Here is a 22,736-nt window from a genome sequence, read left to right on the forward strand (position 1 = left end):
TGGGAACATAGGTATATAATCTGTAAACTACGTAAAAAAAATAACTTGATTGAGTTCATTTTTAAAAGTTCCCTCTACATATTTGTCTTTCACTCAACATTAAGATATGTAAATTTCAAAATTTCTGAATACATTTAAATTGTATCTTCATGGAAGATATTTATTCATGTGATAATGATCTAATATATCATTACACATACAGCCTTTTTAAAAATATATATATTTCAGTATTTTTTTTCCAACAAAGAAAATTTAGTTATACCCCTTTTTATGTGTAAAGGGAATCTGCTGAAAGCTGGCATAATGAGATAAATAACATTAAATGAGCCATGCGCAGTATACTGAGGTTACTGTCATGATGTTTTAGTGGGTGTTTGTTTACGCCGTTTCTCAATTATTTGGTTGAGCAGCTTCTGAGTGCGCTGACATCTCCACCAGCTTCACAGGTTACAACTAGAGTTTTTAGGTTGTGGGAGTGTATTTGCAGTGGTGTTTTCAAGACTATCTCTAATTTCTACAAATCCCTCTGCTGAACAGTGCTGGGCTGTGATGCGATTTTTGTCCTAGAGGCCACAGTCAGAACTGCAGGTCATGTGACACTCACTGGCCCCAAATGACTTTTCCCAAACACATTCATTACAAAAGGCCTGTCTATCATATGATGATAACAGTATTTTCGTTATGTCACGTTGCTCCTCCTCCTACTTTTTTCTTCTACAAACCCAAAATACTTCCACACACTTCTCAGATACTGTGTAGAATGTAGCAATGTAGCATTATTTTACTTATAGTATAAATAGTGCATGCAACAAGCCAAGTTGGTAGTACATTCTTAGATCGCCGTCAAGTCAAACCACTTAAAATTTGTTGCGCTGGTCGACTGCACATTTTTAATTTGAATATTAACCACTTTCAAAGAAACATAATTAAGCATATAGAGGCACACACACACACACAGACACACACACACACACACACATACACACACACACACACACACACACACACACACACACACACACAGAGGCACTAAGATGGTTCAGAAGATACTGACACATTATGTCGTAATCCCAGTCATAATAAGGATAAAGGGGCTGAACACACACACACATGCACACCATGTTCTGCACTCATTCCCTCAACCTCTCACCAATAACGGGGCTGTGACAAGTGTCGGGAAAGAAGGAACATCGCATTCCTCTCTTCATTAAGAAGCTGAAGAAATACTCCATAGTCCACCTCTCCTCACAATACAGCATAACAAGAAACCAAACTTCTCTGAGATTTTTACAAGATTATACGAGATGCTGGATTTGTGCCTCGTTCATGCACATTTATCTCAAATTCAGGTAAAGAAGTCAGTTTCTGCCTCATAATTTTCCGTCACTGGATAGACTGTAAGCACCTTGTTCTTATATTACTCACGGCTCAACCATCGGTACCGTCTTCTTAAGTTGTCAAAACATATCCATAGACATAAAATCAAACACTTTTTTCCCAAAAGCCTAATCTTCAACAAGGCAGTAATTCTCCGCGAAAGCTCCATTGCAAAGTGTTGCAGACCAACTGGATATAACATGGCTTGACTGTTTTTCCTGCTTCTTTTCATGTTTTATATATAAATATATATATATCAAAGCAGAATAACTTGATTCATCCGAATGTCCCCAGCTAAACTGTCTCAGTGCCACACTAAGAAAGCCCTTAAGGGCTTGTTTAAATGGACAGCGAGTCGTAGCCAAGGGAGACTGATGTGAGTGAGACAAACTGATTTTCAGTTTGGGTGACGAAAATCCTTGAGGGAGAGAGTGGAAGGGGCAGAGAGCATTTTTTTTTATGTACGTGTGTGTGTGTGTGTGTGTGTGTACGTGTGTGTGTTTGTGTGTGTGTGTGTGTGTGTGTGTGTGCGTGTGCGTGTGTGTGTGTGCGTGTGTGTGCGTGCACTCTTATCTGTGGTTGACAGCAACAAGCTTTGGCGCTTAAATGTCTCACTCCATGCCACACTATCTGTCTCCTCTGTCACTCCTTTCAGATTTCTTATATATCTGTGTTTCCCTTATTTGCCATATTTTCTCCTCTCTTGATGAAAAGATCCTTCATCCTGTCAAATCAAAAACAATTATGTGAAATGTGCCAAACACATTACATTTCCAGGAATGTGTTTGCTGACCATTGTCGCTAAATATTGATACCTTAGAGTTTCTTTTCACCGAAGAGCAACAGAACACATGTAGGTGTAAAAGACGAAAACAATGAAAAAATTACAAAAACAAGACCTGCAGCTAATGATTCTCTTAATTTTGGATTTCAGACTTACTGTGAGCATATACTAGGAGCAGTCATCAGCTTTGGTCTGCATTTTCAAGAATCACATTTTCTTGAAAGTCTGTGAATTTGAGGAAATAAAATGAATGGTTTTAGCAAGAATTTGAACACTAAAGCCCAGCTTAGAATAAAAATTACCATGGCTCCATCCAAGTGTAACAACATCAGTCTACCAACACCTCTTAAGCTCACTTCTTAACACATTAAATGTCACCTGTTTAATCAGAAAAACTCTGATGTGGAAGAACAGAATGTGGGGACGAATTCTTAGCTTGGAGTAGTGACTTCACAGAGTCTTTCCGATTGTTTCTCAAAGAGATGGTACCATGTAATGGTAGATTTAGCGGTGCTATTAGGTTGATTTTGTTGTTGTTGGGCAGAGCCAGGTGAGCTGTTTCCACCTGTTTCCAATCTTAATGCAGAAGTAAACAGCTGCTGGCTGGCGCTTCATATTTACAGAGGTTGCTATCAATCTTCTCCTCCAACTCTAGCCAAGAAAACAACAAGAGCATTTCCCAAAGTGTTAATGTTCCTGTAAGAAATTATTTACTGCCGACTGCTTTTATGTTGATATTTTTAAAATACCAATCTTTTGCTTTAGGCGGACCAGCAGTCCAAAACCTAAAATATATTCATTTTATGCATATTTGTTTGAGTAGTTACCTTGGATTGGTATGTACGATTTTTGCAAGATTTTGATTTTTTCTTTTTTTTTCCTTTTCTATCTTTCCTTATTGTTGTATCGATTTGTGAGGATCTTAAACTCTAAGCTATATTTATACAGGGTTTATTTTTTATTTTATGTATTTATTTTTTCTCAGGGTAAATGTATATTGTAATTGTTTGTAATTTTATTCTATTTTGTAGATGGGGTAATTGTATGTTGGATTTTTATAGTATTGTGATTTTGTATGTAGTTGTAAAAGCCCAACTAGGGACAGGAGTTGAAAATTAGCTGAAGTGATATCTCTATATGCAGCACATCAGATGCATGCCCTGTATCTATGTTAACTGCATTGTCCCTATCAAATAAATAATAAAAAATATATATATATATATATATATATATATGACACATTTAAACAGATGAAATGGAGCAAGGTGTTGATCTTGTAATGTAATTTTGCTTCAGCTATCAGTGACAGACACAGTCACATTAAATTTCCAAGGTTATGTGTGTGATGCACAAAGAGTGTGATTATCAACAGTTGGCTGGCAGTTCGTCAGTTACCTAACATAACCTGAGGCGGAAACTCGGTCAAAGTCTTGCACGGTTGAGATCATATTCTTGAGATCAGTACAACATGTGATCACGCTTTGCGTTTTCATGTAAATCCATGTGCCTGGATGCATAGAGAGAATAGACAGTGACAATAGCCCCAGTTGATCTCACCAATGCGTACAAATGCAATTGCACCAAAGAGTGAGAGCACCCCAGGCGTCAGCAGAACAGTGCATATGGCAGCTTTGTGAAGACAATCAAACCCTGCATAGTTTGACTCAAACAGTACTGTTGTGTTGACAGCGCTGATCAGAGGATTCAAGCACATTTTTACCAAGCAGAAGATAATTTATCATCACACTCAAAACAGATTTTTAAGCCAATCTTTCTTTATTAATTTGAGGTATTTCATGCACTATTTCGAACAGAACTTTGAAGCAGGAAACACATATAGGATTGCTTTACTGTTAATGCTAAGTGGCATCTCTTAATCATCAATGATACACTTTTGCCTCATTTCCATCGCAAGGTTCGGCTCTGCTCGACTTGACTCATTTTTGTCCCAGATTGGCTAATTAGCACTGATCACAGCTGAGGCAGATGGGAATGTCATTAGTTCTGCAGGTATTTAGTCGTTAGTTAAATCATTGTGGTGCTATAAAAAGTCAGTTATCAAAAATAATCAGGAAACAACAAAATGTATGTACAAAAGAAAAAAGCTGAAAGTAGCTAGTTTGATAGTTACCCTGTGCTGATGTTTGGTTACATCACGGAGACAAACTGTTTATCTATTATTAGTTACTCTAGCATTAAATCCACACTAACCAAAATAACGTTGCAGAAAATTACGTTTCCACTTTTTGCAGCCAATGAAAAGCACTACTCAAGAGTGAGGAAGCTAATGGTTAAAAGTAGCTAACAAAAACAACATTAAAAAGGTAAACTGGGGAAAAGCCTCATGATTAGGTGATAACTAACCTTCATCTACAGGTTAGATACCTAGGAGAAAAACAACAATGGCATCGTGTGGTGAAAACATAACCTTTAACAATGGTAATTGCAACCACTAACATAGTACTGATAGATTATACTGGCAAACTGTTAAAAATCAGTAGTTAATAACAAAGCTATTTGTTTGCTTGCCAATATGACACAGGGGGTTTTATATGTTATTGCCAACCTACTTATGCATTATTTTACATGTATCCATTTCATTTTGCATGCTCACAGACACCTCTATTCAATTGCATGTCTGCTTGCCAGCATTCTGTCGATATGCACAGCAGGCTGGTAATCCTCTGTATCTCTGCTCGTAAATCAAAGTCATCATAAATGTCAAAGGGGGTTTTATTATACAATTTATGGATGCAATCTGTGACGGAGAACACGTTGCTGATGAAAAAGTGTCAGCACAATATACGCTTCTCGTCATCCTCCAAGTTATATCACCTTTTAAAACAATGCACCATGATAATAGCTAATACGGAGGCCTTTACACCTACTAAGGATGAAGTGTTGAAGATTTAGGTGTAACTTCTGCCTTTATTGGAACTATTTCAGCTGGTGCAACTTTTAAGATTTTAGGAGACCATTAACTCCGACCTAAGTTAGAAATTACATTCAAACTAAGCTACATTTGATATGGGTAGCTGGTGCAACCCACTGCAGGACTATATAATTATCATAATAATAATTGTAAAGTCACAGAGTTTGCCTTGTGAAAAAAGGCATCCTTGAAGTTCCGGCAGTGAGGCTCAAGGTTGTTCATGGTACTCCAAAGATTTATAAAAACCCTTCCAGTCTAAACAAAGTGTGATTAAAAACCCCCACTAATGGTGCTGCTTTGGCTTTGACGACTTCATTTAAATGCACAGACAGGTGCAAGAATGTGTTCAGTGCTCTCCAAAGTACTAAACACCAGCAATCCTGTCACACAGGGACAAAATGTTTCTGAACATGCTTCTACAGACATGCAGTATTACAGTTCTAAAACATATTAAGGATCCAGGAGCAGGGGAGGATTTAAGCATGTGGGGACTTTATTCAGCATGTAGGAAATGTTGTGTTTTTATTCTTTTCTTTTCAGTTTGTGTTTTCAGTAACTGGGAATTGGTAAGAATGTAAGATTTGTGCTGTTTTATTTTCCCTAAAAGGTTAAAAAGAAAGTAACAATATCAATTTATGGTATTTACCTTAAAACATGACATTTGGATTGAAATTGGTCCTGGAACTCAGTATACTTAATGTTAACTTTTAGACAACCATGGGCTAAAACGCAAACAAAATGTCTGCCTCTAGCTTAAACTATTAGTTTTAAACATATCATTTGATTATTTAAGCACTCTATGCCTACCAGAAAGGACAAGTTGACTGTTAGCAAGCTAATGTGAGCTAATATTCACTTTTGTACTAGCCAGAGTCAGATTTTTAAAAAGTAGTTATGGGTTCTTGAACTTGTTGGTAGTACATTTCACCACACAACAGCTTTTGGCCATTTTTTAGGTTTTTGCTAGAAGACGACATTGTCAAGAAGGCTCTTTCTTTCATAGATTTGTTGGAGCCTGCCGATGCTACGCTATGATTGACCAGTCTGCGTTTGACGGGTGGGATTTAGCGTGTTTAAGTGTTAATTAGTCTAAATCTGAGTTTTGATTTGTGATAGCAGAATAAAATATTACACCACGCCCACCATGACCATGTGAACACCCTATACCCAACTCCCCTGCCCCTTTGACAGAGACTTGTGGGTGCTGAATCACCAGATCAAAAAAGGCTTTCTGTGCCTGTTGCATATTTTCTTTTAATGTACTGTAAAAGTCATGGCTTGACTTCAGGGGATTAAACATTTATCATTCTAACACAAGAAGACAGGCACAAAAAGAAGAACTGTTCTTTTTTCTTCAAAGAAAACATCAGAGCAGCGCTTAGTATTCTTAAAGTGCTGCAGTTAACTTTCATGTTTGTGTGAGCAGGACAAGAGCTACTAGACAGTCTGTATTATTCCCGTCACCGAGGAAAAGACTGTGTATATATCGTGACAGCTGGTAGAGCCAAGCTAGCAGTGCTACAGGCAAACCGAGCCTTTGTAGGTCTAGCATGACATAGGATCTGGGGGATGTAGTGTAGCTGGGCTGCCGAGGGCCAAACTCCAACTGGGAAGTAACTGTACTAGCAATTCTAGTCAGCTGGAGCGCTGACAAGATTTAAAGTGGGTCAGAGCAGAATGTGTGTGTTTATGTGTGTGTGTTCACATGTAAATCCCTCTGTTTTTCAGTCAGTGTTTGTATGTCTGTCAATGTGTAAACCGTATTAACAGTTTATACTTTACATTGTTGTCAGTGAAGATAAAACTTGGTCTGGTAAATTTCTCACAACATATGCCTTTAGCTAAGCTTGTGGAAACTTTCTTATTGCTTTGGCATACGATTTTTCCTCCCTCTTACTGGGCGACTGTGAGCTTGAGGTCCGCTGTGATGAAAGCTGAATCAAAACAAATCATCGTAACAAGAATTCCACATTTACAATGTCTTTGTTTATTACTCCTCTTACATCTACCAGGGAGGTTTAAGAATGGAATTTACTACATCTGCACCTAAAATAACTCGTTCCACACACTGGGCAGACCTTAAACACAATCCAGACACATCAGAGATAAGTGTCATTTTAAGTGTGAAGTCTAAGCAGCAGTTATTCTTTTGTGAGACAACAGCTGAAACTGTTTCTCAGGTTTGTGAGAGGATCTCAGGACAGGCTAGCTGTACTAATATTTTAGTTTTACTTTCTCACAACCAAATTAAAAAACCTGTAATGGTGTGGTGACCTGGCCAGGGTGTACCTCACCTTTCGCCCAATGGCAGCTTGGACTGGCTCCAGCCCCTCGCAGCCCTAACAAGAATAAGCGGTTACAGATCAATAATGAATAACAAAACTATACTAGTGTTCGCTTAAAGCCACAATTTACATTAAGCACAATATTGTGGCTCTGGGGATGGCAGTGTCTGTCTGTTGGTCAGTTAGTTCAACACCTTGATCCAGGCTAAAAAGTCTAAATTTTTTTTTTTTTTTTAGAAATTAGTGGATTGATTGCCATTAAATATGGTAGATATTCTCATGGTTCTCAGATGAATCCTAATGGGGATCTTCTTGATTTCTCATCATAGAGTGCCACAGGAATGAGCTCTCAAACCAGGAAGTAAGTAAGCATTTTAGCACCCTGGGGTCTATGCTCTCAAACTCAATGAGGATTTTGAATGGGTTTTTGGTTAGATGCCTGAAATAAGGTCTGTGGTTAACACAAGCTTAAGAGATGTTTGCTTTTTATTTAAAGACATACATTTGTAAACACTGCCACTTGTGAATTTGGAAGTTTTTGTGTCCTTAAAAAGGCAGCTAACAAGTGGCTTTATGAGACTACTCTGGGTTGTCGAGGATATTAAACGTCATCACACTACCTCTCTCACTAGTCCGCCTTACAGCCTCTAGTTGTGTTTTTCAGTGCTCCTGCAAACTATTGTAGATTGTAGATTAGGTTAATAATTTAACAATTTATTAGGTTACAGTTTCACAAGCTTATCAAAATTGCTGGTTAGCTTGTGACCGTGGTGCAGTTTGCTAAAGCATAACGTTAGCTTTTTTACTTCTGTCAGCTGCATCAATGGTTCAAACATCATAAAAGTGGTGTTCATATGTGAAGATTATCCAGCATACAAAATGCGTCAGCATCAGAAACATGAGTTTGCCACCGAGCTTATTTTCTGCAATGATCCAAAATCCAATCCACAAATCCCATAGGCGAATTCTCAAAAGAAGGTGACGCTTCTGGGTTGGCCTACAAAAATTGAATCCCACATGAAAAAGTGGGATTGTGCCATTTCTAGTCAGATTATGTTAATAGGTGCATTAAAACATAGTTTTATCTAAACATCACCAAATATATGCCCACTGCCATTTACAGTGATCACTGAGTAAAACTTGAGTGGACTGTATTCATGGCACACCGGCACATCAAGGAACCATCCTGTCCCTTTCAGTACATTTCAGTAAAGTAACAGCATTCAAACTCGAGTTGGACGTTGTGGAAAGAAACAAAATATTATACAGCTTTTTAATTTGCCTAATGCTGTGCTCTCAGTGGGTGTCTTTCAGGTTGATCGTCTGGCATAAACAGCACCAGACATGCTCGAAAATTAAACAGCACTCTTCAGCACACCTGCATCCAATTACACTCAATCTTAACTATCGGGCCTCATCAGTGCTACTGCACTGTAAAGGATTCTGCCAGGCACTTCCTGTCACACTGATGGTGCAGAGGTGGATTACACACTTCACAGACATACAAAAAAAATTGTGTGTGTTTGTGTGAATCACACTTTAGTCAAAAACCCACTTACTAATGAAGAAAATCACAAGAGATTGATTAAAATGATGGTATCTGTGTATTTTGAGGCCATGGGATATCGTTTGCAGACTGACTGAGGTCATGTTTTGATAATGAGTGTTATGAATTTGGAAAGAGAGTGACTGTGCAGCCTCGGGCCATTCGTTTCTTGGGAATATTCTTATTTTTCAAGCATGAGTCCCCACACGCTTTGGTCAAATGTTGCAATGCATGCATAGTTCTCATTATTTCATTTCCACTGCCTTTATTATGGGTTTCTGATGGGATTTGTCACAGTTAAAGCAGAATAGATGTTGTTGCTGTATGTTGGGTCGTTGCCAACAACAATTCAAGAATGAATAGTAACAATAACGTTCAGCAAAGATGTTTTTCTTGTTTGTGTAATGTGCTTGGGGTCTTGATGCTTCACTCCCTCTACAATCTATATTCAGGGTTGTAGATCCTGTCTTTCTTGTTAGGTTCTGTGTAAAATTCCTTTAAAATACAACACAAAGCCAGAAAATTATACACAGCAGGGACATTTTCCTTCAGCTCATTTGAAATCCCTCCTCTCACTTTTCTCAGCCTTTCTTCACTGCAAACCATCGAAACAAACAAAACGGTAAAGAAAATGAGAAACCTAAACTATTATTTGAATGATGGTGCAGTGGTGGTGTGATATGGCAGCATAAGAAGGATGAGTGTTTTTTTTTTTTTTGTGACCACATTTTTATTGGGCAAATTCACATCAAAGTACAAAAATACAATGCAATATTGAGTGGGCATAAAAAGTGAGAGGTCCACCATTTGTTACAAAAGTATGCATTCAAAATTCAATAAAATATAGCACAGCTGTGTGATGTAGTAATACAATAATGATCCACCCACCCAAATCAATCTAACCAAAACAAAACAAACACAGAACAGTAAGCATGTAGTCTGGAAAGAAAAGAAAAGAATAATGAAATGAAAAAGCAGCCCAATGCATGCCTGCCTGTATGCAAAGGGATGCAACGAAAACATAGTGGAAATGATATAGACAACACACCTACATAAAGACACGGAGACACACACAGACTCAGACACAGACACACACAGACTCAGACACAGACACACACAGACACAGACACAGACACACACACACAAACACGTAAAACGTCAGGGGAAAAGTGGGATTCAAATGCCTGTCATAAGGGGGTGATGATAATCAAGGTCATAGGGTTACCTCAATAAGCCTTTCAAAGTTTCAGCTGTTGTCTGCCACAAGGATAGAGTTTTTTCAGTAGCTCCATGGATACGGGCCATTGATAATTCCAAGTATACAACATCTAAGAAAGTAAGGATCCACTGTCTTAGGTTAAGTATCTGTGAGGGTTTCCATCTCGTAACAACCATCTTTTTGGCGGTGGTGAGGCCAGCTAGGATGATGCGCGTATATTTAGTCTAGAGGTATTTAGTTCTGAAAAATCATTCAAAATAACAACAGGGACGGTTGCTGGCACTTTCTCAACTACAAGATCTGACAGTGTTGACGCCACATCATGCCAAAACTGAGCTACCGGTGGACAATCCCACATCATATGTAAAAAGGAGAGTCTATCAGTTTCATGCAGAAAAGTTTGCAAGGGGTTAGATAAGTTCTATGTATGAAATTAAAATGAATCTGTTGATGATTAGGGTTACGTGATGCCTGCTTTATACTATCCCACACATCTTCCCAGTCAAAATCTGGGTCAAGAGCAGGATAGTCTTGTCTCCATAATCTGTCTAAAGGTAAGTCAGGGTATGAGGATCCTAAAATATACATGTATAACTTAGACACCATACCCTTGGTCTTGTTTTGCACTGATAACAATCTACTCAGGGGATGAATGGGTAAAGGCTGCTGCCAAGGAACGCCATACGCTTTCATGGCCGATCTGATCTGCAAGTAAAAAAAGAAAGAGGAACCTGGAAGACTGAACGAAGAGCTAATATCGGCTGTGGCTCATTTGGTAGAGCGTTCAACCGGAAGGCTGGTGGTTTGATCCCTGACCATGGCAGCCTACATGTCGAAGTATCCTTTAGCAAGATACTGAACCCCAAATTGCTCCCGATGCTGCATTCATCAGTGTGTGAATGAATTCCCGATGGTGGCAGGTGGCACCAGTGTGCCCTCTTAACCTCGGCCACCAGTATGAATGTGTGTGAGGGTGAATGAGCGCAGTGTGTAGTGTAAAGCGCTTTGGATCAAATCGATATATAAGTGCACCCCATTTAATATCCTGGAAAGAATCTAGTGCTGTGTCATTGTATAAGTCTTTAAGGTAATGAATTCCACTATTGCTCCAGTGTGATGAAGAGATAGGTCTCCCTCTAATCAGCAGTCCTTTGTTATTAAACAGAGGGGAGAGAGTATGCCATTTACATGATATCTTTTCAACTTAGCGCCACGTTCAAATCAAATTTGAGACTAAGGGACCAAAGCGTAACATGGTAGTGTTTTGTTTGATAGCATTAGTTCAGGTATCAGCATTCAACCATCACTAATGTGTCATACAGCGGCTGCAGTTACGCCCATGCTCAACCAATGAGACCTTTTGAGAAACAAAACAACAATAAGACTCTATGCTGCTCTGTGTACAAATGCTCAGCATGCTATGAGCTGAATGCTAATACAGCTAAGATTAGTGTGTTACAAAGACTGTATAAAAGAAGTGGACGTAACCACCGTGACATCACCCATTGGTTTGTGCACTACAGTTTTTTATCCAGATTACCTTACTTCTCATATGATTTGCTCCCTCAGTGAACATTTAGCTTATGAATTTATGGTTTCAACCGGTAGTTTCTAAGTTTTCTTCAAGACTGAATGATGTTCATTCAGTAAATAATGGTCCCATTTAGAGTAAAATAGACGATAAAGCCCAGTTTGCTCTAGGGTGTGGCTACCTTGTGATTAAGCTACCACAGGCACATGTTAATCACTTACAGCCATAGCGATGCATATATATGGCACTGTGTACACTTCCACAGCCATGAACTTGTTTTTGATTTACCTCATATTATGGAAGTTAAGTTTGTTAGCAGCAACTTTGTGTGGTGTAGTCAAGAGCCAGGAGCCAGGTGGATGTGCTTCATGTCCTCTGGTTCTAAGTCGGAACCACCCTCTCCTCCCAACTAATCACTCTTGGCAAAATGGTAAACTCGAGGCTTCAAAATGGTAGTTAAACCAATGGAGTGGTGTCACAGTAGCTGAGTCTACTTCTTATACACAGTCTATAGTCAAAATGAAAGGATAAAATGTGAGTTGTGTATTAGCACATGGAACAATGGCTAACTACATTAATGTCTAGCTGGCTCTGTAAGGGAAAATGCTCGCAGTGACAATCCAAACATGCTGATGTTTAACAGTTGTAATATTCAACCATTATTAATTAGCACCTAAATCAAAGTACAAGTCAGGTCCGTGGGAACATCATTTGTTTTGTTGTTTTTATTTGTTTGTTTGTTTGTAAATAAATTTTGACCTAATGATGGTGCCAGATGAAAGGTTAAGATATCAGTTATGTTATGGAATAAGATTGCCAGTACCAAAGGTAATTAGAGTGTGACAGTTGTCTTAAAAGACACAAATTTCAGCGTTATGGTGGCTTAGGAATCACCAATGTCCTCTGGGGAACTTCAATGTCTGTACAAATTTCCATCCAATATTTGTTAAAATATTTTAGTCTGAACCAAATTGTGGAGTGACCAACCAACTCAAATTTTCTTTAATTGTGTGTCTAAAGTGATTTGAAATGTTTTTGCCTCTTTAGGTTCTTTATCAACTTCCCATCAGCCAAACAGTACTTCAGCCAGTTCCAGGACATGGAGGATCCAGAGGAGATGGAGCGAAGCAGCCAGCTTCGACACCATGCCCGCAGGGTGATGAATGCCATCAATACTGTGGTGGAGAACCTCCATGACCCAGAGAAGGTGTCGTCAGTTCTGGCCCTGGTGGGAAAGGCCCATGCGATCAAACACAAGGTGGAACCCATGTACTTCAAGGTAATAAACCACAGTCTGATACTATTAGTCCTGTCTGTCAGGCTGCAACATTCTGTTTTACTTTGATCTGGGATTTTCTGTATTCCCAGAACTGCCTTCAACAATCTCCTTGAAGGTACATTGCCACAGGGGTGCTGTTTCACTGCTTGGAGACGTGCTGTTTTCTCGTGCTGGCCACTTGATTGGTGTGCCCCTGAAACAAATTAGACTGTGTCCTGGAAGATAATTGTCTGGTGGTACAGCCGAAGTGTTTTCTTGCTTGAGCAGCCCCTTGAATCATCAAAGCATCCCATTAGCATCCCAAAGAAATGTCCTCATTACAATCAAATACCAGAGGGGGTTCTCCTGCCTATATAAATTACTTTTGCTTTTATCTGTTTCATAGGTCTCAAATGCAGCCCTGTGATAAGCCTTTTGGCCTCCCTTGCATACTTCATTTTCCATATTGTTTTGTTATTATCTTTTTTATGGGCTATTATATGAAAAGTAAAGTCAGTTAAAGGTTTGGTTGGTTGTTTGGTTGCACCTAAAGTTTAGTCTGATGCTGCAGTCAGAAGTGTGCTCTGTTACAGCTGCAACAGTGATGTTCTAGTGTGTTTACTTATCCTGAGCTAAACGTTTACATCACCGAGCAAGGTGAAAAGTTAAAGCACTGGCGGCCAGCAAACATACTTTGGTCTCTAATCAGTCTTGGAACTGCATACATTGGGTATTACTGGAAGGCTGAGACTGAATCACAGCATGGATCTTTCTATGGTGTTCCGCAAGCTCAAGCGTCTTAATGTGCTATTTTGTAGGGATTTTGTACATTTTTTTTCTAATTGTTACGTAGTGAAAAAATATTAAATTTAGCACCAATCATCCTAAGGGAGTAGAAATCAATTTACCCTCCCCTTTCACCCTGTGTGGTATCTGCTTCAGAAAACAAGTGTTAGTCTTATTTGCAACAATTTTAGGTTTTCTAGCTTGTGTTTAGGGCCTTGACTACACATAGTTGAGGCTCCAGGGGTACTATTTCTTATTTATTACCTCACTTGTTGACATTATAGTTGCTTCTTTCTAGGAACTGGCATTTTTTAAATTTTTATTTTCTTTGCACTGTTTGTCATGTTTGAAAAAAGGACATTTTTCAGAAGTAAAGAAAAAAGAAATAATTTAGCACCAATCTGAGTAACATAAGAATCAACCCAAAAAACGCTGCAACAATTTATCAGACACAAAAGAGCATGGGGACTGCCTTCGTATATTGTAATGTTCTAAGCCCTTGAAACACTTTCACGATTTATTTTAATGAATTGATTAATGAATCAATATTTATAAAAGATTTATGATACAACATCCTGACACACAGTGCTAAGCATCTCAAATTAATCTTCATGTTGTCAGCTTTCAGATGGTGTACACCACTTCTATGTGGCATTTACCAACCTGTTATCTCCCCATAAATATCCTTTGCAGCCAATCACAAAATAAATAAATAAAGTATTAAAGTTATCAAAGTTAATAAATGTTAGCCATTTTTTACGACCGTGATGATTGGCTGTGAAGGCAGAAAGAAACAAAATGAGAATAAATGTAACTACAAGTTTAGAGTTTTATCCAGGCCATATGGTTGCATAATTTTCAATCTGAAAATCTATGATTGTTAAATATGATTCCCTCTTTATCTGACTGAAGAGGGGAAGCATATACTTACTCTCTCTAAGTCTTTTGAATTTTATCTGCAGTTCATGTGCAGTTGTTAAATGCAGCTGTGAAGAGGACACATTACTGCCATTAAAGCATCCCACCACTGGCTTCCGATTGCCTTAAGAATCTGTTATAAGATTTAATTGATCACTTTTTGAATAAATCATTAAACTGATTAGTCTGACTGTGTATTCCCCATACTCTTAACTTCATATGTACAATGGTGAACCTCTTAGGTCATTATGTAATATTTTTGTGGTGATCATGATGGCGGTGAACGTGTTGGGTGAAACATCATTATCATCATTATCAAGAACATTTCAAGCTTCTCAAATAGGAGGACTTTTAATTATTATTTTTTTATATTACTGATATAAGTTGAATATCTTCCGGATAATATAGAATGAGCAATTAACTAGAATAGCACTGCGAGAGGCCCGTGGTACATTCACATGCTCCTTGGATGGCTCCATTTCCCATGTTTGGAAGTCGCTCTTTAGACTTTATTGCTCTGATCTTTTAAACATTTTGATAGCAGTTTCCTAGCCTGGGTATACCCAGACTGCCTTGCGCGCTCGAATTTAATTTCGAACTGCGGAGGGGTCTGGAAACTAGGAAGCATTCTTAGCCCTGTTTTAGGGATCCAATCACAGAGCGGGGAGGGACGGTGAGACGATGACGCGTACTACTCGGCACTTTCGGGCTTTCGGGATCCAACATGGCTGCTGCAGACGCGAAACTCTCTTTAGCTGTAGATGGTGTTTTAAATAGTTTAGAGCGAAAGTTGAAAGGCGAAAGGTCTGTCGGCAGCTCCGATGTCCCCCGGCTGGTAGCGAGATCACCAGTAGCGGGGCTATTAGCGCCGCACCGGCGGTCTTGGCGGCTCGTTGCGCCGAGCCAGTGAGACCGCCGGTCACCGCCGGTGATCTCGTTACCAGCCGGGGGACAGCGGAGCCGCCGAGAGACCCGCAGCAGCTTGTTTGTTGCCCATAAAATCAGTGGATGTGTGTGGCTGAATGACATGAGGGGGAATAAAGCGTGAAAATAAATAATCTTGCAGAAAGCGAGAACTGGAGAAGCAAAGCAGCAAACAACACTCTCTCACAGACACACACACAACAAACATCCATCTCTGTTGCTCTACTACGCCATCTGGTATAACTGAAACTATACCTACAGACGCTTTTGATAGACATTCTAAGCGCCCAATAAACGGCTCTGGAGGATCGTAAACCACACCTCCTCTACGGAGAAATGAACGGCTGGTGTCCAGACCTAATCTCCAATGAGATTTGGTCTGGTGTTAGCCAGGCTAGCAGTTTCCAGTATTTGCGTGACAACAAAGAGGAAAGATGCTAATGCTTCAGGCCGCCATGAATCAAATACCAAATTTTTTGCAGACTTTCCAAATTGTTGATCCAGCTTGAGGGGGCGTTTTCAAAGTAGAGAATTAATTTTTCCAATAATTCCGACATCAGTAATTGCAGCACAAATGCCCCATCTTGCAACGTTAACAAAAGTGAAAATTAGTTTGTTCATCCGCTCTGTTATTCAAATCAGCTCCAAAATGGAATGGGTACACTGGTCCACCAAGGTAATGATTAAAATGGGGCCCTTAGTTTGATTTTTTCCCTTAATCCTGCTGACAGACAGACAAACAATGCAACAAACTGAACCAAAAACTCAACCTGCTTGGCAAAGGTAATAAAAATAGCCAAATATGATGATAATAGTGAATAATGCTGCATCCTCAGGTATCATATGACATGCATAAAGACTGCACCAGCTTCTGAACATCCAATTTATTTAGCTGTATGATCAATTCCTTTGAGAGTTTGCCAGAAAAAATCTCAACACAAGGTCTAACTTGCAGGCACATTTCAACCAGATCTCATGGCCTTCCGTATGGGATGGATTTGCCCATGTGGCCATGGAGATGATTTAATTTGTTATCATGTGACCCCAGTTCTGTCCCTACGCCACTCATCTACCACTTTGAATCCACATTTTCCTCTTTATTTGAGCTTTACTTTCCTACTTTTTCACTCCCCACCTGTTTTGTCTTTTTTCTCTACTTTGTCATTTTCATCTCCTTTGTATAGCTTGTCCACCCACTGCTAACATGTGTCACTGTTATCATTTTTAATTCTCACCTGCCTTGTCTCCTTCTCTGTAAGAACCATGCTCCGCTGCCACTATCTCGATATCCACATATTCCCACTCTTTCAGTCTCTTTTCCCCGTGTTAATCAAGTTTCTTTCTCACCCTCCTTCCTCCCAGATCTTGAGTGGCGTGATGCTGGAGGTGTTGGCTGAAGATTACCCAGAATTCTTCACAGCGGAGGTGCAGATGGTGTGGACCAAACTGATGGGGGCGGTGTACTGGCATGTGACAGGGGCCTACACAGAGGTGGGCTGGCTCCAGGTCTCTAGCTCAGCGGTGTGAAGAGTTTGGAAGAAGAGGTGGTAAAGGAGTTTCAATTGCAAGGAGTTCTGTGAGGATGGTTTCACAGACATGGATCAGATTAACGTGGTAATCCGTGCAACTCTGTACTTAATTCTGGTGACATTTTGGGTGCTAAGCCTTCGTTGCTGTAGTGTTTCTTCCAAGCTCTCCCCAGAGATCACTTGGACACCAAACAATGTAGCCAGACAACCGTTTTAATTTGCTTGAATTAAGTTTTAGCCGGTGTAAGTGGTACTTTGGTCTGTAATTTAGCCACGGAAGCTTCATTGCTAATGCTAACTATCCAGTTCTTCTGTTTATCCCAAGCAAACTACTGTTGCTGCCAAAAGCAGACAACACATGTGACAACTGACCTTTCACTTAGTCCTGCTACTCTTATTTACTGTTGCTACGCCTTTATTGTCAAGGTTTACAGTCTACTTACATATGAAAGGAGATCCAGGGCCCCAAACAGCATTCGCTCATATTATGATGAATAGGTGTGTAACAACTCTCCAAGTCCACAGTTTAATTTGACTTTCAATTTTAAGTTCAGAATTTAAATCAATTTGGGATTAAGACATTTTTTATTTTAGCACTGAATGCTATTTTATCAAACTGTTGGGTCTCTCAATCATTCAATTTCGATTCATGAAAGCCCTACTGATGAATAATGTTTTTGCTGTAAGACAATTAGAAATAGTCACAGGACATAAACTAATTAATGTTAGCTAAGTAAGTTATTTGAAAATGCCATTTCCAGCCAACTTGTTTTAACAAAAAACCTGTAAAAGGGTCTTAAACATGGAGTAGAAGCTTCAGCTAAATCATGTTACACTAAAAGACTAAATCTACCTGTGCTTGGTAAAAACACATCATCTATACTATTAAATATATAGAATATGGAAGTTCAATGGTCACTGTTCCTTGCGATGGCAACAGTACACACAAAAACAGCCACCACTCTGATCATTCTACTCATTCAATTTCTCTGTTATCTGCTATATATACAGTAATAAGCTAAACAGCAACCTCCAACTCTTGAATACTATATGTTGCTCTTACCACAGCTTCATGCACACTTCTTTACCATGAGGAGAAATCATCTCATGCTCTACAGGTCTGGTACAGCTACAGATCAGCAAACGTATGTAGGAGAAAAGTGTTGCTCTGTAATTAACACAACCTAAATAGATTTTAACGTTTTGTTCTACAACGTAAAATACCCCATTTGTGAATTTTGAAGCTTTAACACATCTAAAAAAGGCTGGTTGCTAACAAATGGCTAAATAGAGGCTGTCTGGGAAATTAAACATCATCGTCAGATTAGTCGTGATGATGTTGAAGGCATGTGACATTAATGTAGTCTGTTTTACAGCCTAACAGTAGCTTTTTGTTGAGGGAACCATGTTGATGTGGACTTCGTGTTGTTCTTGGGTCCCAGGGTTTCAGTGAACGGTCAGCAGAGCAGAAGCAGACATTTATACAAAAATGTTGCGGATTATTACTTTACCAATTCATTTCTGTGGAAACCACTTTTGAGAAAAGTATCTTCTGGCTAAGCCGCACATATGAATACACCTCATGATATTTTGAAAAAGAGATTAAGAAATGTTTTGACAGGGAGTGATTTTTAAGCTCTGAGAGGGGGGCAGTTAGTGGTTAAAGCCCCAGCTATTGGACCATGGAGCTGCTGACTGTTAATAGATTCTCTTTGTGTCCTACTACAGTATATCCTCATGTTTAGGGGACCTGTGCCCCTTTCTCTCTCTATTGATGCATTGCGTGCTCTTAATGTCTTGTTTAACTTTACCGAGGTGTTGTTTGTATAAGTGTACAGTGGGCAAGTGTGCATACTCTTCTGCCTTTGTTTACAACTCATTGACACGCCGGTCTGTTGACGTGTTAAAGAGGGCTGTTTTTTCTTTGCTAAAAGTCTTGGACTAGCAACAGTGCTTTAAGTTTTTTCTTGCCTATCACTTTCATTACACAAACACTTTGCAAACATGCAAACATTGTGAAAGTGAGATGGAAAATATCAGCAGGTGGACACAATCAGCAACCACACATGTACACACTCACACACAGGCATGCTATAAGACCTCCTCTGTGCTAATATTTACAGGACTGTCAGTAAGTTTACCTCTTCAAAACCCCATCAGACAGACGCCCGGCATTTACGGCTCCATTAAGGGCTTTAGAAAGTCACTCCGGAGGTCTACAGAAAACATGTCAGCGTTAGAAGTGCCATCCGTCTCTTTCCTTAGATCTCAGTCCCATCTAACTCAAGAAATGATATCTGAATACACACAAATACATGAAATTGTACTGCCTTTGCTCTAACACTCAGGAGGCTTTTATTTGACAAGAAAAGTGGAAGCTTCACAGTTTCTCTCTAAATTCATATGCAGACATCATATTTAATTATCCGCCCCTCCGCAAACATGCTGCATACTGTCAAACTAACTTTCTTTACCTTACCTAACCTCATCTTCCTGTCTTCAGTAATCAGAGTCTTTGAACTGCATGCTCTCCTGCTAGCTGTCCCCATCTGCGAGTCTCTCTCTGGTCAATTCCCAAACATACACCGCAAATCTGTTTAGGATGGACATTTGATCCAATCTTCGGTTTGCATCTGCTCCAGTGACATCCTGTGTGTCCCATCTGCCCCCTTGGCATCGGCATCTGGCATTAATGAGGAGGTAATGAGTCTCCTCTCCTCCTCATTTGGTCATTCATCTACTGTAACTTCCCATTGCCTCCGTTAGGACCGCGTCACTGAGGACAAAAACAATTACGACAGGACAGATGGTCTTTAAACCCATCACACCGTGTAGCCATTCACAACAATGCTTTAAAAAAAATGTCTTTCATTCACTTCAAGCATTTACGTAGTGTTTGAAGTGACTTCCTGAAGGTATTACTTAACCATTATGCCTTGCCTTGGATCAGTCTCCCCAAGGTCTAAATTGATTGGATTTTTATCAACCAGGAAGAATATTGCAGAAACTTTTTTAGTTAAACCCAAACTGGCAGACACAAGATATCCCTGCTGCATCGACAGTGAGCTCAAAGGCAGAAAAATGCTTCATATTTTGGATTGGACTGATGTTTTTCCTAAAAGAAAATTGCAGTACATGTCCTGTTCAAAGTCTGGCCAGCTTGTTGTTTATGCTTTGTTGCCTGAAAAAGTCTTGCTAACTGCAATCTCAATAGCCTCACTGCCATTAGAAAAAAATTGCTTCTTTATTGATTCCAAATGCATCAGATTTGTAGACTCTTGTCCCAGCTCCTTAATATACTGGAGATTAGCAGAAGGTGCCGCCAAACTCCAGTCAGGAAACTGTTATACCATTGCTAAAGAAGAGAGTGGAACAAGAGGGCGTGACTAAAAGAGCACCAGCTGAGCCTCAAATACTTAGTTTACATAGTTTTCAATGTGCAATTTGAAAATCGTATTGAAATTCACCTTATGAGATTTCTATGTTTCATAGAGGAAAGAAAAAAGCTGGAACTAATCACGACAAGTCAATTCCTGCAACCATTGCAGCACAGCAGTATATTAATAATAATATTAATTAATAATAATATTAATAAATAAATAAATATGCTGTTAGATACCTGTGTTTGACATCTTAAAATGTCTGCTGGTCTGTTTAACTTTAGTTTCATTCCACGCTGTTTTCACTGGTCATACTTGTTCCCCTGTAATGACTTTGGGACCTTGTAGTTGGTGAACTGCTACCTGAGACTAAACTGTTTAATCGTCAATCCACCTGAGATTTTAAGTTTGTGCAGAAAAAAATAAAAAACTACACTTGGTTGAGATGGAACAGCTTCCACTAATGGATATATTATCCATGGTGGATGGAAATGGGCATAAATTGACATTCTTTTGGCTACATTTGGATAGAAACAGGAGTGTTAAAGCTTTATTCAAATGGCCAAGAAGACAGCCAAAAAACCTATATATAATGGATAATGTACAGCAAGTGGGCCATTTATGCATAATAAATCCATCTGAAGGGGTTTATTTCACAATAATGACCTGATCGCTGGACATTATCCCGCTTAAAACATGGCTAATTGCTAAAAATTACTTTAAAAATGTATAATAAACAATCTGCTATACATAGCAGCAGGCTGCTCATTGATATTAACTGTATATCTATACTGGAATCCAGCATTTAACAAAGCCATCTTATAATTTAAGTTAATATCCTGTTATCTTGATAAAACAGAGTTTTGTTTCCTTGAGATAAGGAGCTAATTAACCAGCTATTAAGAAAGTCGGGAGTTAGCAAGATAATTTAATTTGTGATAATAAAAACAGGATTAAAACAATGATTGCATCCGCAGCCACTCTTTGCTTCACTATCTATAAAAACCCTTTACATTCAGAATAAGAGCTCCTATTAAACAAGTTCCTATTCAAGTGGAACCGGAGAGTCGTAAGCCAATAAATGGATAAAAATACACACGGGAGTCAAACAAACCTCAAAGTAAACTATTTCCACTTTGGCTGAAATAGTTCTGGAGGTCGTATATATAAATGATCCGCTTCAAAATACACACCAGACCTATTTTCTGCCCAACTTCTCACGTCAGCGCCGTTCCGAGGTCAGACCTCAAGCAGCTCGAGGTTCAGGAGTATTTTTGTTAAGCGGAGGTTCCCTGACATCTTGTTTATTAAACACTGTGTGGTGTGAAACCCGTCTGCAAACACACACGTAAGATGGAGATGTACTGTTGAGTTTGCAAAGCTGCAGGTTTCTTATCCCTCTTTGTCTGTATGCAGCATGTTTTCTCCTCACACCATAAACACACGTTCAATTATGTGCAGACACATCCCCAATCACGCTCACTTGCTTTCTTTATCAGCTTTTTTTTTATCACTTTCACACACACACACACACACATGGTCTTGCATTTAATTGGTGAGTTGGGCATGTCCTCGCATGCCAAGTGTACTACAGCAGCACTTAACCGAATATATATTTTAATTTTTAGATGAAAATTAGACAAATTTTGCTCATTATAAAGTCATTTCACACATTCATTCTCTTTCAGCAAAAAAGGGCATCACAGCATACGTGGAACTATGTGTTTTTGTTGTGAAACGTTTCTGTCTATCAGTTGAAAAGTTAGGACTTTATATTTTTCTAAATATATCTATGAGAAGGATTCTATGTATTTGAATACTGTATATGAATATGTCATTGTATACTGCGTTGTTGGTGGGAGCGAGTGCAGTGGCTTTGTAGTGTTTTGAGCATGTTTGCACAGCCTACCATGACTTGTACCTTCGCAGACCTGGTGAAAATGAATCATGACCATCAATAAAATATACTTGTAAATTTGTCTTTGACTGAGTTTTGTTTTTTGATTTGATACATAGATAGATCCAGATAAAGCTTCTCGCAGTGTTTACGCTTCATATCACCAACAAGAACAAAATGATCTTATGTCAATGTTCAGGCTATAATTAATCATAACCATCACTGGCGAAATGAGCCGATGAGTTACGTAACAATGTCTGTCAAAGGTAATTGGCTGCTGCTCCATGCTCGCTATGAAATGTTACATCCAGGTTACATCACCTGGAAGAAAAATATGTTCGCATTTATACATTTCACTCACATTTTCATC

The 22,736-nt window shown here is 39.1% G+C and overlaps 1 protein-coding gene across 1 annotated transcript in view; it reads left to right on the forward strand.

Annotated features, from left to right (window-relative positions):
- Positions 1-22,448, forward strand: part of cygb2 (cytoglobin 2) — a 29,417-nt gene extending 6,969 nt beyond the window's left edge. The window contains exons 3-4 of the mRNA XM_059340310.1: positions 12,722-12,953; positions 16,923-22,448. Of these exons, the coding sequence (XP_059196293.1) occupies positions 12,722-12,953; positions 16,923-17,087 (397 nt within the window). The 3' untranslated portion in view covers positions 17,088-22,448. The remainder of the gene's footprint in view (positions 1-12,721; positions 12,954-16,922) is intronic.
- The last annotated feature ends 288 nt before the right edge of the window (positions 22,449-22,736 follow it).

This window comes from Centropristis striata, chromosome 1 (genome assembly GCF_030273125.1).
Source record: "Centropristis striata isolate RG_2023a ecotype Rhode Island chromosome 1, C.striata_1.0, whole genome shotgun sequence".
Lineage (NCBI taxonomy): Eukaryota > Metazoa > Chordata > Actinopteri > Perciformes > Serranidae > Centropristis > Centropristis striata.